Genomic DNA, 15,358 nt, shown 5'->3' with positions numbered 1-15,358 from the left:
ACTACATGGAAACTGAACAACTCCTGAATGACTACCGGGTAAATAACGAAATTACAGCAGAAATAAATAAGTTTGCAACCAATGAGAACAAAGACATAACGTACCGCAATCTCTGGGACACAGCTAAAGTAGTGTTTAGAGGGAAATTTATAGCACTAAGTGCCCACATGAGAAAGCAGGAAAGATCTAAAATCGACACCCTAACATCACAATTAAAAGAACTAGAGAAGCAAGAGCAAACAAATTAAAAAGCTAGCAGAACACAAGAAATAACTAAGATCAGAGCAGAACTGAAGGAGATAGAAACACGAAAAACTCTTCAAAAAATCAATGAATCCAGAAGCTGGTTTTTCGAAAAGATTAACAAAATAGACCACTAGCCAGACTAATAAAGAAGAAAAGCAGGAAGAATCAAATAGACACAATAAAGCATCACCACTGATCCCACAGAAATACAAACTACCATCAGAGAACACTATAAACACCTCCACGCAAATTAACTAGAAAATCTAGAAGAAATGGATAAACTCCTGGACACATATGCCCTCCCAAGATTGAACCAGGAAGAACTCTGGTTTAATGAATAGACCAATAAAAAGTTCTGAAATTGAGGCAGTAACATCCTACCAACCAAAAAGAAAGCCCAGGACCAAAGGGATTCACAGCCGAATTCTACCACAGGTACAAAGAGGAACTGGTACTATTCCTTCTGAAACTTCCAAACAATAGAAAAAGAGGGACTCCTCCCTAACACATTTTTTGAGGCCAGCATCATCCTAATACAAAAACCTGGCAGAGACACAACAAAAAAAGAAAATGTCAGGCCAATATCCCTCATGAACATCAATGTGAAAATCCTCAATAAAATACTGGCAAACCGAATCCAGTACACATTAAAAAGCTTATCCACCACAATCAAGTTGGCTTCATCCCTGGGATGCAGGGCTGGTTCAACATATGCAAATCAGTAAAACGTAATCTATCACATAAACAGAACCAACGACAAAAACCGCATGATTATTTCAATAGATGCAGAAAAGGCCTTTGATAAAATTCAACATCCCTTCATGCTAAAAACTCTCAATAAACTAGGTATTGATGAAATGTATCTCAAAATAAGAGCTATCTATGACAAACCCACAGCCGATACCATTCCCTTTGAAAATCGGCACAAGATAAGGATGCCCTCTCTCACCTCTCCTATTCAACACAGTATTGGAAGGTCTGGCCAGGGCAATCAGGCAAGAGAAAGAAATAAAGGGGATTCAAATAGGAAGAGGGGAAGTCAAATTCTCTCTGTTTGCAGATGACGACTGTATATTTAGAAAACCCCATCGTCTCAGCCCATAACCCCTTATGGTGACAAGCAACTTCAGTAAAGTCTCAGGATACAAAATCAATGGGCAAAAATCACAAGCATTCCTATACACCATTAATAGACAAACAGAGAACCAAATCATGAGTGAACTCCCATTCACAATTGCTACAAAGAGAATAAAATACCTAGGAATACAACTTACAACGGATGTGAAGGACCTCTTCAAGGAGAACTACAAACCACTGCTCAAGGAAAGAAGAGAGGACACAAACAAATGGTAAAACATTCCATGCTCATAGATAGGAAAAATCAATATTGTGAAAATGGCCATACTGCCCAAAGCAATTTATAGATTTAATGCTATTCCCATCAAGCTACCATTGACTTTCTTCACAGAATTAGAAAAAAAACTACCTTAAATTTCATATGGAACCAAAAAAGAGCCCGTATAGCCAAGACAATCCTAAGCAAAAAGAACAAGGCTTGAGGCCTCACGCTACCTGACTTCAAACTGTACTACAAGGCTACAGTAACCAAAACAGCATGGTGCTGTACCAAAACAGAGATATAGACCAATGGAACAGAACAGAGCCCTCAGAAATAATACCACACATCTACAACCATCTGATCTTTGACAAACCTGACAAAAACAAGAAATGGGGATTCCCTATTTAATAAATGGTGCTGCGAAAACTGGCTAGCCATATGCAGAAAACTGAAACTGTACCCCTTCCTTACACCTTATACAAAAATTAACTCAAGATGGATTAAAGATTTAAACATAAGACCTAAAATCATAAAAACTCTGAAAACATAGGCCATACCATTCAGGACATAGGCATGGGCAAAGACTTCATGACTAAAACACCAAAAGCAGTGTTAACAAAAGCCAAAACTGACAAATGGGATCTAATTAAACTAAGGAGCTTCTGCACAGTAAAAGAAACTATCATCCAAGTAAACAGGCAACCTACAAAATGGGAGAAAATTTTTGCAATCTACCCATCAGACAAAGGGCTAATATCCAGAATCTACAAGGAACTTAAACAAATTTACAAGAAAAAAAAAACAAACAACCCCATCAGAAAGTGGGCAAATGATATGAACTGACACTTTTCAAAAGAAAACATTTATGCAGCCAACAAACATATGAAAAAAAGCTCATCATCACTGGTCATTAGAGAAATGCAAACCAAAACCACAATGAGATACCATCTCACACCAGTTAGAATGGTGATCATTAAAAAGTCAGGAAACAACAGATGCTGGAGAGGATGTGGAGAAATAGGAATGCTTTCACACTGTTAGTGGGAGTGTAAATTAGTTTAATCACTGTGGAAGACAGTGTGGCGATTCCTCAAGGATCTAGAACCAGAAATACCATTTGACCCAGCAATCCCATTGCTGGGTATATACCCAAAGGATTATAAATTATTCTACCATAAAGACACATGCACACGTATGTTTACTGCAGCACTATTCACAATAGCAAAGACTTGGAACCAACCCAAATGCCCATCAATGATAGACTGGATAAACAAAATGTGGCACATATACACCAAGGAATACTATGCAGCCATAATAAAAGAATGAGTTAATAACCTTTGCAGGGACATGGAAGAAGCTGGAAACCATCAATCTCAGCAAGCTAACACAGGAACAGGAAACCAAACACCGCATGTTCTAACTTGTAAGTGGGAGTTGAACAATGAGAACACATGGGCACAGGGAGGGGAACATCACACACCAGGGCCTGTCGGTGGGGTGGGAAGCAAGGGGAGAGTTAGCATTAGGAGAAATACCTAATGTAGATGACGGGTTGACAGGTGCAGCAAACCACCATGGCACGTGTATATCTATGTAACAAACCTGCACGTTCTGCACATGTATCCCAGAACTTAAAGGATAACAAAAAAAAAAAAAGAAATTTTTATGAAAAAGAAAACTTTTATACTTTACTTAAAGTGCATAAATCTTGAATGCACAGCTTGATAAATTTTACTTTCCTTTTTTTTGTTGTTGAGACAGTGTCTCATTCTGTCACCCAGGCTGGAGCACAGTGGCGCCATCTCAGCTCACTGCAACCTCCGCCGCCTGGGTTCAAGAAATTCTCCTACCTCGGCTTTACGAGTAGGTGGAATTCAGGTGCCCACCACCACGTTCAGCTAAGTTTTGTATTTTTAGTAGAGACGGCATTTCACCATGTTAACCAGGCTGGTCTTGAACTCCTCGCCTCAAGTGATCCACTCGCCTCAGCCTCCCAAAGTGCTGGGATTACAAGCGTGAGCCACCAACCCCGGCCTCAATGCATGTTTATATATATAGTCACCTCTCAGTAACCTCAAGAATTGATTCCAGGTTCCACACAGATACCAACATCCACATATGCTCAAGTCCTTTATGTAAAATGGTGTAGTATCTGCATATACCCTATGTACATCCTTCCAAATAGTATATATCATCTCTAGATTACTTATAATACTTAATACAATGTAAATGCTATATGAACAGTAATCCTGTATTATTTGTATTTTTTTGGTATTATTTCTTTCTGAATATTTTCTATTCATGATTGGTTGAATCCATATCAATCCGAAACCCATTGATATGGAGAGCCAACTGTATATATATCCATGTAACCACCACCTAGATGAAGATATATACCTAAAGTGAGATTTGGAAGTTTTATTGAAAAAGAAAAAGAGATTAAGTACTACTGCTCCTCTAAACCAAGAGGCTTTTACCTACTTAAATTTTGTTTTCATACCTCAAATTCATTTTGAGTACTTTGAACATTGCACCATTTGGCAACAGGTTCAGGAACCACTTCCCAATCTTCACACAATTGTTTAAGGATATTCACAAATGTTGACTTCCCTGCAGCTGTTGTGAGGAAAGATAAAATTGAGGAAGAAAAGTTGTCAGGAAAAAAAGATGTCAAGTAGTCATTAGCTTTTGCAAGATTTACAATAGCAAGCTACACAAAAAACCCAAAACATTCAACTTTCTGAACTTTCTCTTCATATTTCTTTAAAAAAAAATTAAAAGGCTCCCTGCCCAATTTCATTAAGCACATTTGTTTTTTATTATGTTTAGTTTAACAATATATTATATTTAATAGTAGGGACAGTCTTGACCTAGAAGTAATACTCCTAATGGCCACCACACCCTTTATATCTGAAGTCACCAAATGTGGTTGTATTAGACATCTCTGGTTAGCACAATGTTCTCTCTTTCCCTGTGTGTGCGTGCACAGACACACAGATGAACATATAAATAACTTCAATATACTTACAAGCAAAGCTTCCTCTTCTTTATAAATTAGATCCATGGGGAGTAGAAAGAACTTACCTTTGACTTGCAGAACTATATTTAAATCTAGGACATTAGACAGGGCAATAAAAAAGAAGAAAAACCTGGAAGAACTTTAAAGAATCACACACAGAGAAAAAAAAGGAGTGAGGCAGTAAAGAAGGTGACACAGGGAGACAGTTTAGAAGAAAAACACAAAGTAAACTGTACCCAGAGGAGAGGAGAAAAACTTTTAACAATAAACTGGATGACAGTGAGATTTAATCATGGGAAAAACACTGGCCACCAAAATTTAGTATGGAGAGTGTAAGCTTAGGGACTGTACAGCATTTAGAAGAATGTTAAGTGGAAGTGGAAGCATATAGAAAGAATACCCCACATTCACTGAGCTAGATGGAAGAGGGAAAGGAGAACATGATGTTCAGAAATAGCACCCAACAAATCAAAAAATTAGGCATCCACCAGAGTCTGAAAGCACTTAAGGCTACAGCATTCAACTTTCTTCTGACACTGCTTACAAGCAGAAAAATGCATATGGTCATACTTAAAAAGTCTAAGAGTAATAACAGTTACATTTAGTTCAAGCAGAGTAATAACAGCTAGAGTTCCCAATCAAACTAACACATCTAGTTCCTTAACTTACTGGGGGAAAGTGGGAGCTAGAAAATAAGCTAATTAATAAATTAATTTTCTATGAAGGCAAAGGAGAACAAGAACCAAAGACACTGATGTTAATACTTTAAAAACTCATGGAAACTAACAGAATTCCTAATGCCAAGTAGGCATTATAATGCTGAAAGTCATTCTGAAGAGACTACTAAGATGAGAAGCAGGTAAGTCCTCCATCAATCTAACATAAGGGAACATCTGAGTAACACAGAACATAAGAAGATGGGTTATATAAATACAAAACTAAAACGACCAAGTAAAGTTCAAATTCTAGGAAAAATAGAGGAATTGCAAAATAGTTTACGCACAGCATAACAATTTGTGCATTTATAGCTTATTTGGATCTGGCAAATAAGGTGAAGGGGACATGAACAAAAGTGCAAGACCGATAATGAACAGTAACTAACAAAGTCTCAGTGTCAGGGAGACGAAAAATGGCAAGGAACATGCTCCATCTAAACAACAATTGTTGTCATACAGAAACGCAGGCCCGGTGTTAACAGATCTTCAGATTTTTCAAAAGAAGCCAAGAATCTAATCGTTTATGGGAAATCTCAAAATGTTTTCGAGCTAGCAACAAATTTAATTTTTTTTTTCTTTAGACAAAGGGTCTCACTCTGTAGCCCAGGCTGTAGGGCAGTGGCACAACCACAGCTCACGGCAGCCTCAAACTATAGGTCTCAAGAGATCTCCATCTCAGCCTCCTGAGTAGCTAGGACTAAAGGTGCATGCTAACACAACTGGCTTTTTTTTTTTTTTTTTTTTTTTGAGACTCTCTCACCCACGCTGGGGTGCAGTGGTGCCATCTCGGCTCACTGCAACTTCTGCCTCCCACATTCAAGCGACCCTCCCACATCAGCATCAGCCGCCTGAGTAGTTGGAGCTACAGGCGTGATCCACTGTGCCTGGCCTAATTTTTTTATTTTTATTTTTCTTAGAGCCTAGTTCTCACTATGTTGCCATGCTAGTCTCAAACTCCTGGCCTTAAGCAATCCTCCTGCCTCAGCCTCCCAAAGCACTGGGATTACAAGCTTGAGCCACTGGCCACTAAAATTTTTTTTCAACCTGTGCAGGCCAATATCGTGCAATTGCAGGCTATCAGTTTGCAATTCCTTTCAGTGTAGGTAAAGGCGAAATCAGTGAAGAATTTTAAGCAGGGGATAACACATGACATTTGCATACAAAAAGACCACTGCAGAAGTAGTTAAGAGAAACTGGAGATGGGATGATATATTAGGAAATTATTTCAGCTGTTGAGAAGATTAAAGATGCTTTGAGGCAAGATTTCTAAATACAATACTACCTAACTGGATTGGAGACAGGGAAAGGGAATGAATGTATTGTGGTATCGATCCGAGGGGTTATTCATTCAACTTTACTGTTTTGTTTTTGTGTTTTTAACAGAGTCTTGCTCTGTCACCCAGGCTAGAGTGCAATAGTGTGATCATGGCTCACTGTGGCCTTGATCTTCGGGCTCAAGCAATCCTCCTGCCTCAGCCTCCTGAGTAGCTGGAGGCACACCAACACATGCAGCTAATTTTTTAATTTTTTTGTGGAGATGAGTTCTCACTATATTGCCCAGACTGGTCTGGAACCCCTGGACTCAAGCAATCCTCTTGCCTAAGCCTCCCAAAGTCCTGGGATTACAAGTATGAGCCGCCATGCCCCGCCTCAAATTTACTTTTCAGATGGCTTTGTTCAGCCACTTTCTCCTGTCTTTATATATGGTCTTCTTTATTCATTAAGCAGCTGTCAGGGATTCCATACTAGTAAACATGCACCCTCAAATGACTTACATTGCTAAGTATATTATATGGTTTTTCTACTGGTGCCTTAATTCTGGAGCAATGAAATAAGAAGTCCTCTTTGAGAATGCATTTTTTCTATTCATCTGAATGCTTAAAGCATCTGCTTGCCTTGCCTTTTTCAAGAAGGTACAGTGCTTTGAATGTGGTAAGAATTTTAAAAAGTTTGCTGTATGCATGAATGACCAGCACCCAACCTGGAGCTAAAAAAATTTTTTTTTAAATCTATCAAAACAGGAAGTTTCAGAGGTAGGTTTCCTGTGGTTGGAAATACAGAAGAATCGGACGTTGGTGTGTATCTTGCAAAGTGACAGGCATGGCCTAGTCTGCCCCCCATCTAAGTTAACAGAAACATTAGTGGTCTTTGAATCATAATCCAATGTTTACTTGGATGTGGAGTAAGGGGTGAGGAACTCCATGCTATTAAGATCATTAAAGACATCTTTCCTCGTACTCGAATGTTTCGAGTTTCGTTAATAATATAGCTAAAACAATGCTTCGTTAATAATATAGCTAAAAAACTGTAAACAACCCAGAGGTCCACAACTAGAAAATGGATAAACGATGGTACATCCATGCAATGGAATACTACTCAGCAATAAAAAGAAACAAACTACAGACACAAGTAACATGAATGAATTTCAAAAGCATTATGCTAAATGAAAGACGCCACACACAAAAGGCGTATAGCCTATGATTCCATTTATATGGCATTCTGGAAAAGGCAACACTTGCAGGGACAGAAATCAAATCAGTGGGTGCCAGGGAATAGGAAGGGTGGAGGGGGCTGACTACAAAGGAGCAGGTAGGAACTTTCTGAGGTGATGAAAATGTTCTGTATCTCGATCATGGTGATAGTAAAAGGCATAATGTTTGTCAAACCTCATAGAAGAGTACACCTAAAAAGGGTGAATTTAATGTAAGTTACACCTCAAGAAATCTGATACCCTTCCCCCGCTTCCCTTTCCGAGTTCCCAACAAAGAGGGCGCAGAGGCTCAAAGCGCGCCTCACAGAGACCGCAGGCCTGGCGCCCAGTCTGACCCCGGGGACCGCAGTCACCCCGTGGCGCGGGAGGTAAGGGAAGGATGCTCTGGGTGGGAAAGGAAGCCGAGGCCGAGTCCACACCGCCAGGCTGGTGGGAAAGCCCTCACCGAGGAGCTGCAGAGAGATGCGGCGAAGGGAAGCTTCAGCCACTGCCGCGACACCCCAGGCTTGCGTCCCACATTTCCGGAGGCTCCTTACCGATGTTCCCCTCGATGGAGATTTTCTTGATGCGGGTCCCCTCAGAGCTGGCTGAGAGAGACGGGCAGCTTCTCTTGGGCGGGGTGGCCATTCCTTAGTCTTGTGGCGGCCCAGAGCGCGTCCGGCAGAGAGGGCTGGGAGGCGGCCACAGGTGCGCGCACTGGAGCTCGCGGCGCCGCCAAGCCAGATCCTGACCTGCTGGGTCAGCTAGTGAGCTCACCGGCCCGCTGGCGGGTGTCGGGGTTTGACTTTGGCGCGCGGAGGCAGCTGAGGACACTGGCGGGCCTGTGGCGCGGCCCCGCCCTCCTCAAGCCGCGATTCCTAGCTGCCCCTCGGCCCTCGCCCGCCTCCAGCGCGGGTTCCCGCGCGCGCGCTCCGCACGCCAGGTCACGTGGAGGCCAGGGCGGGGCCGCGCGTGTGGCGGAAGGCCTCTACCCCCCGCAGCCAGGCGCCCGGGCGGGGCGCGGGAAGAGGTTCCGGAGTCGGGTGGGGAGGAAGGGTGGACGCCAGAGGCCTGAGGGCGCTGGAGGGCAGAGGGCGTGCCAGACTTTGGAAAACCCGCCTTTCCAGTGGGCCTGTTGGAGATAAACAGACGCGTCTGGACAGAACTGGATAGACTTAAAGCTTTGAACTCATCAGGGGAGAAGGCACTGTGTGGTAGGAAAATCAAATGGATTTACCCTGGCTTCTCAGCCTAGAGGAAGACCATCAGGCGAAGTGCCGTCCTTGGGAATCGCATTGCCCATTTAGAGAGCCAGGCTGTTTTCTTCTATGTGCTTTTCATTAATTGACGAAGTCTAGTGCCAGAGATACCGTCGTTAGCCCATTTACCTACCAGTGGGAAAACTGGCACTGAGAGGCTGCTTGTTCCAAGTGTCAGTCAGTAAGTGAAACTGGGATGGGAATTTAGGTAGTCAGATGTCACCCACAGGAAGCCTTTCCAGATCTCCCATACCGCTTTCCATTTGATTGGATGCACGACCATGCTGTATAGAAGTTAGCACGTTGGGTAGGTAGGTTTCTGTTCAGCTGTTAACTCAGCCTGCCCAACACCTGGCACATAGGTAACGAAATGTACTGTATGTTGAATTTTTGAATGCCTACTTATGTGCCATGTACTCTGCTAGAAGACTCATCTAGATGGGACAAATGCAGTGTAGGATTTGTCCCAGCTAGATGAGTGCATTTTTAGTCAGGGTAAAGGCCTAATGAGGCAAGAGAATAGGGAATTAGAGTAACCAAGGGTTAAGGCATAAGCAAAAGAACAGCAGGTGCAGCCAGTTCTAGGCAAGACTACGCAGCATACAGGCCACACCTTCACTCCTGTGATTACAAGACAGAAGTTTCCACATCGCTTCTGATTGTCCTCGGCCATCTCCATTTCAGCCTCTGATTGGTCGCAGGCCAATCCTTCATAGGGTGTAACCAATTGGACGACTGTAAAGGGCACCTAGGGGTTTACCAAATTCTTTTAGCCTAGTAACCTTTAAGAACACTGCAATTGGGACTCTTGAAGCACTTGCTTCGCTTCAATAAATTTGTGTTTTTGTTACGTCGTTCTTTTGTTGCTTTGTCTTTCGTTGCTTCTTTTGTTGCTTTGTTTCTACGTTTGGTTCAATTCTTTGTTCAACACGCCAAAAACCCAGACAACTCAGTCAAGACTTCCCATCCAGTAACACTAATAAACCGGATATTACCCAGTCTGGACGTTATCTGGTCCAAATTGTCTACAGAAACCAAAGGCCTTGCTATTCTTTTTTACATTGCAACTATCATCAGACCTGAAATGCATCTAAATGTGTAGCCAGAAGGGGAAAATGGTGACTCCATCCTCAGAAATAAAGAGCAGAAATTAAAATGTGAATCCTTGGGGATCACAGTTTCCAGGATTAAACAGCAAGAATCATTCTATGTAAGTGCCCTATATTATTCTGTTATGCAATTATTTTGTATATATTACTTTTACTTATCCCCATAGTGATTAATAGCAAGATCCTAGGAATGGAAGAGGCCTGAATAGCTGTCATCAGGTATAGCAAGGAAGTTGGGAGAAAAGTGCTGGGGAAGCTACTAGGTATCACATTCCACAGCCAAGCTTGGGGGAAAACTCATGAAATGGTAAGAGTACTGGCAGCTACCAAGAGGAGGAAGGCAAGTCTCTTGAGACCTTCAACAGGAAAGCAGAGCTGGTCCTGGATGGATATCATAAAGAGGCTTGGGGTTAAGGAGTAGAAATCTCCAAGTGTGGTTTCCACAAAAAAGACCCACACAAGAAGTCTCTTACAATGATGAAGAGTTTAAGCACTGAAAAATGAAAAATTTCAAACACCAGTTCTACCAGTTTCTGGCTGTGAAAACTTGAATTTATCTGAGCTTAAGAGTATACTTTGAAAAATACAAATGTGGGAGGCCGAGGCAGGTGAATCGCTTGAGCCCAGGAGTTTGAGACTAGCCTGGGCAACATGGCAAAACTGTCTCTACAAAAAATACAAAAATTAGCTGGGCACCTGTAGTCCCAACTATTTGGGAGGCTGAGGTGGGAGAATTACCGAAGCCAGGGAGTCAAGGCTGCAGTGAGCCAAGATCATGCCACTGTACTCCAGTGAGACCGTGTCTCAAGTAACAACAACAAAGTAAATGCGGGAAGCAAAGAATCTAGCTTTTTTGGCATTAAGTCCAGCATAATTTCCCATTTTCCTACATGACCTGGGGGTAACACAAGGAGAGACCAGAGAAAAGCACTTTTCAAAACACCTTCTGGATTTTTGGTCCACAATCTCTTATCTAAAACCCTGGCAGCCAGATGTTTCAGAATTTAAAACTTTTAGAAAAGATTTTTAGAAAAGAAATTCGAAACTTTGGAACTGGCTGGATGCAGTGGCTCATGCCTATAATCCCAGCACTTTGGGAGGTACTCTGGAATGCTCGAGCTCAGGAATTCGAGACCAACCAGGGAAACATGGCAAAACTAATAGAAAAAATACAAAAATTAGCTGGTTGTGGTGGCACACACCTGTGGTCCCAGCTACTCAGGAGGCTGAGGTGGGAGGATGGTTTGGGCCTGCAAAGTTTTAGCTTTAGTAAGCTATGATCGCACCACTGCATGCCAGCCTGAGTGACACAGCAGCAAGACCCCGTCTCAAAAATAAAATTTGGAATCGAAACTTTAGAAAAGAAATACAGTGCATATACTGTATATTAATTATTAAGCAAGCACCCCCAATCCCCCTGCAGAGGTGTTAAATCAAATGCACTAATATTTTGCAGTGAAACAAAGAGTGTTAACATCAAGTGGGATAAAGACTATTAACGTCTGGTCAGAATAAGTTTGCACTGAATTCAAAAAAAAATACCTTTGGGGCCAAGCACAGTGGCTCACGCCTGTAATCCCAACACCGTGGGAGGCCGAGATAGACAGATTACCTGAGTTCAGGAGTTCGAGACCAGCCTGGCCAACATGGCGAAACTATGTCTCTACTAAAGATACAAAAACTAGCCGGGCGTGGTGGTGTGTGCCTGTGGTCCCAGCTACTCGGGAGGCTGAGGCTGGAGAATCACTTGCACCCGGGAGGCGGAAGTTGCATTAAGCCAAGATCATGCCACTGCACTCCAGCCTGGGTGAGAGTGAGACCCCGTCTCAAAAAAAACAAACAAAAAAACTTTGGTTTTCTGAGCTTTTCAGGTTTTGAAACTGCAGATAACAGACAGGATACACAGCACCCAGCCAGTCATGAGCGTGCTGCCACCTAATTCTTTCTTACCAGAAATTTTACTACTCCTTCAATTTGGGAATTCTTTTTCTCCTGTGGGAATTCTAGTGTAACTAAAGAATGAGACAGCGTTCTGACTGACAACATACAGGTTTATTAGGAAAACTAAATCAACTCAGAAAATAATAAAAAGCAGAAAAAATAAGAGACCCTGAACATTAAGCAGTGGTTACACAGCCCATGAGTTTGTCTACAGAAACTCAACTACTTCTGTAAAATGATGTTTATCAACTTAATAAGCTTGGTTATAAATTTCCCCTTGTAATCTTCATTAGTGCCTAGAAAACAGGGGGTACAGAAGCCATCATAAATGCAAGAGTGGGAGTCAGTGTGCTTCCTGCAAATCTGAAATCTGAAAGCAAAATAACATACTAGAAGAGCATAGGAGCCATTAGATGTATATAGCTTAGCAAAGCTGTTTTGCTACATGCTTGTAAAGTGGACTGAGGTCATCAAGAAAATGTGACACCGTATTCATCATGCTGTAACAGGAGCATGTAGAATTTCTTAGTAAAACTTCTACTAAACATGGTTGTTTAAACCTTAGAGGAATAATTAATTAGAATCTTTGTGTTGCAAAATGCTCATTGCAGATGTTATATGAGGGATTAACAACTTATAATACATTTAGTACAACAGAGGTAAATGAACCTAATTATCAAAATGTAGGTAATTTTACAATATATATTTCTTTACATACAATAAATGATTAACAGGGTGTTTTTATTTTTTAATTTTGTTTTTTGAGATGGAGTCTTGCTCTGTCGCCCAGGCTGGAGTGCAGTGGCACAATCCGCCTCTCAGGTTCAAGCGATTCTCCTGCCTCAGCCTCCCGAGTAACTGGGACAGCAGGCACGCGCCACCGTGCCCAGCTAATTTTTTAATATATTTTTTAGTAGAGACGGGGTTTCCCCACATTGGCCATGCAGGACTCAACTCCTGACCTCGTGACCCGCCCACCTCGGCCTCCCTAAGTGCTGGGATTATAGGCATGAGCCACCGCGCCCGGCCCACAGGGCGTTTTTAAAGCATGCAGACACAGTCCACAACAGCATTGGCTAGCATTTCAACTAGTCTTTCTCCCAAATACCATTAGTGACTTTGAGCAACTGTGGCTACTACCATTAAATATTCCTAACCTGAAGATTCAAACACAAATGCCTCTAACATAAATACTTCTGATACTCTGAGAAGACTTCTAAAATACACGTTTTGGCCAGGCGCGACGGCTCATGCCTATAATCCCAGCACTTTGGGAGGCCGAAGCTCGTGGGTCACCTTAGGTCAGGAGTTTGAGACCAGCCTGGCCAACACGGTGAAACCCTGTCTCTACTAAAAATACAAAAAATTAGCCGGACATGGTGGCATATGCCTGTAATCCCAGCTACTTGGGAGGCTGAGGCAGGAGAATCACTTGAACCCAGGAGGTGGAGGTTGCAGTGAGCTGAGATCGTGCCATTGCACTCCAGCCTGGGTAACAGAGCAAGACTCCGTCTCATAAATAAAATAAAATAAAATACACATTTCCTTTTGGAACTTGGTAAATGATTCTCCAATATTATTAATATTCCTTAATGATCTATAACGACAAAATATTAAACAATAGCTTGATGAAAAGGTCAACAAATGATTATTACTGTGCTAACTGTTCTCACTGTAATAGTATATATTATAGAAAACATACACCTGCATACTGCAGAATAAAGAAAAAAGTGAAAAAAGAAAAACAAAAACACTGGTTTCAAGTTCAGACACAGTAGGGTTTTAAAACCCTAATCCAAATCAGTGACTTGTACAATTTCTGAGCTTTAGTTTTCTAAGATGTTAAGACACTGAGATACTAATTTCCAAGGTTGTTGTGAACATTACAGAAAATAGTGCCTAACAAATTTTAAATGTTCAACATATTCCATATACCATCAATATTTCCCTTGGAATGTGTTTAGTGTGGGAATGCCTATAGCAAAAATAAACAGTAATGCAAAGTCAGGATTCATGGCCAAACATAACTATTTATTCATTTTTTTCTTATAAACATTGAATTTCTTCTTTAAAAAAAAACAAACAGCTAGAATTTAAATATTTCCCATCCCATCACATACAAGTCTGTACACATTATTTACATCTTTTGAATAAAACATATTACAGATTTTCTGACATTCAGCATCCCTTTTTAAACAAAAATGAAGCAATTAAACTTTGATCAGTAACAACTACAATTTGCATAATCCGGCACAGTTTGTAATATAGCGCCTATGTTGAATTTCATAACTTAGATGATTTTTCCCCTTCTAGTTACTTGATTATAAGAGAGAAACTGTCTCCATGAGAGTAGTTCCCTGTCTTTATGCACTCTTCTCAATACTTGCACAGTGTAAATGCCGCCCTTATTCTTCCATTACTTGGCACTGACAATATTCCTCTGCTTTTGTCTTCAGAAATGATTTCTATTCGAACTTTAAAAGTGTTCTCATATATACTGTATTCTCTTTCAACCTAGATTTCATGACACTGTTCCTAGTGGTAATTCTATGCAGTAAAAGTTAAACCTATAGGAAAAGTTCAAATAAAACATCAAGTAAGTGTTTCCTACAAGATTAGTGCCCTCACCACCCTGGTTATGCATGTACAATAATAAATACAAGTTAGTGGCTCCAAAAAAACTATTTTCCCTAAAAACAGTCATTTCTGTCGAACAATTTAAGGAGCAAAGCATCCTTAAAATGAAAATGCACTAATCTTTTTTACAACCTGCACAATTAAGTATTTCAGAAAAACAAAAACTTATGCAAAATGGTAAGAAACGCCCACCTATACAAATTTAATATTAAATCAGATGAGAACATGAATTTACAAATAAAAAACAATTTAATATTAATAATATATGGAGAAATTAAATATTGAAATTTTAACTTTGTATCACTAATAATCTCAGCTTCAGTGAAATAATTTAAAGAAAGCTGTCAAACACTAATTTCCTAAATAAACTGAAACCTATGAATTGACAGTAAATACTTCAGAATCTCTAACAATGAAGACCTGCAAAATCAGCCTAATTATTTTCCAGTGTGTGTGTACACTCACAGTGGAAAAACATACTGCTGGAAAAAGCCAGTGATTTTACTATCTACCTTTGAGAACTATAGCCCAAATTTTTCAATTATTTAGTTCTATATGCAGAAAAAGTTATTACATTATTGCAAAACTCATTTTTGTATTTTCTCTCTTTTGTCAAAATGTG

The 15,358-nt window shown here is 40.8% G+C and overlaps 1 protein-coding gene and 1 long non-coding RNA gene across 3 annotated transcripts in view; both read right to left on the bottom strand.

The window, feature by feature from the left end:
* Positions 1–9,898, bottom strand: part of DCK (deoxycytidine kinase) — a 39,379-nt gene extending 29,481 nt beyond the window's left edge. Inside the window, exons 1-2 of one of the 2 annotated variants that reach the window (XM_054485688.2) lie at positions 8,348–9,898; positions 4,086–4,201 (exon numbers count right to left, since the gene is read on the bottom strand). In XM_054485688.2, the coding sequence (XP_054341663.1) occupies positions 4,086–4,201; positions 8,348–8,438 (207 nt within the window). In that variant the 5' untranslated portion in view covers positions 8,439–9,898. The remainder of the gene's footprint in view (positions 1–4,085; positions 4,202–8,347) is intronic. The other variant, XM_063663749.1, reaches the window with a different exon arrangement.
* On the bottom strand, positions 7,117–8,349 carry LOC134739439 (uncharacterized). Its single transcript, XR_010126066.1, has 2 exons — positions 8,257–8,349; positions 7,117–8,003 (listed from the first exon to the last, which is right to left on the bottom strand). It is a non-coding gene; the product is annotated as an uncharacterized LOC134739439 (long non-coding RNA).
* Positions 9,899–15,358: the final 5,460 nt, after the last annotated feature.

Source organism: Pongo pygmaeus, chromosome 3, assembly GCF_028885625.2.
Source record: "Pongo pygmaeus isolate AG05252 chromosome 3, NHGRI_mPonPyg2-v2.0_pri, whole genome shotgun sequence".
Classification (NCBI taxonomy): Eukaryota; Metazoa; Chordata; class Mammalia; order Primates; family Hominidae; genus Pongo; species Pongo pygmaeus.
This window is presented reverse-complemented; position numbering and strand designations above follow the sequence as displayed.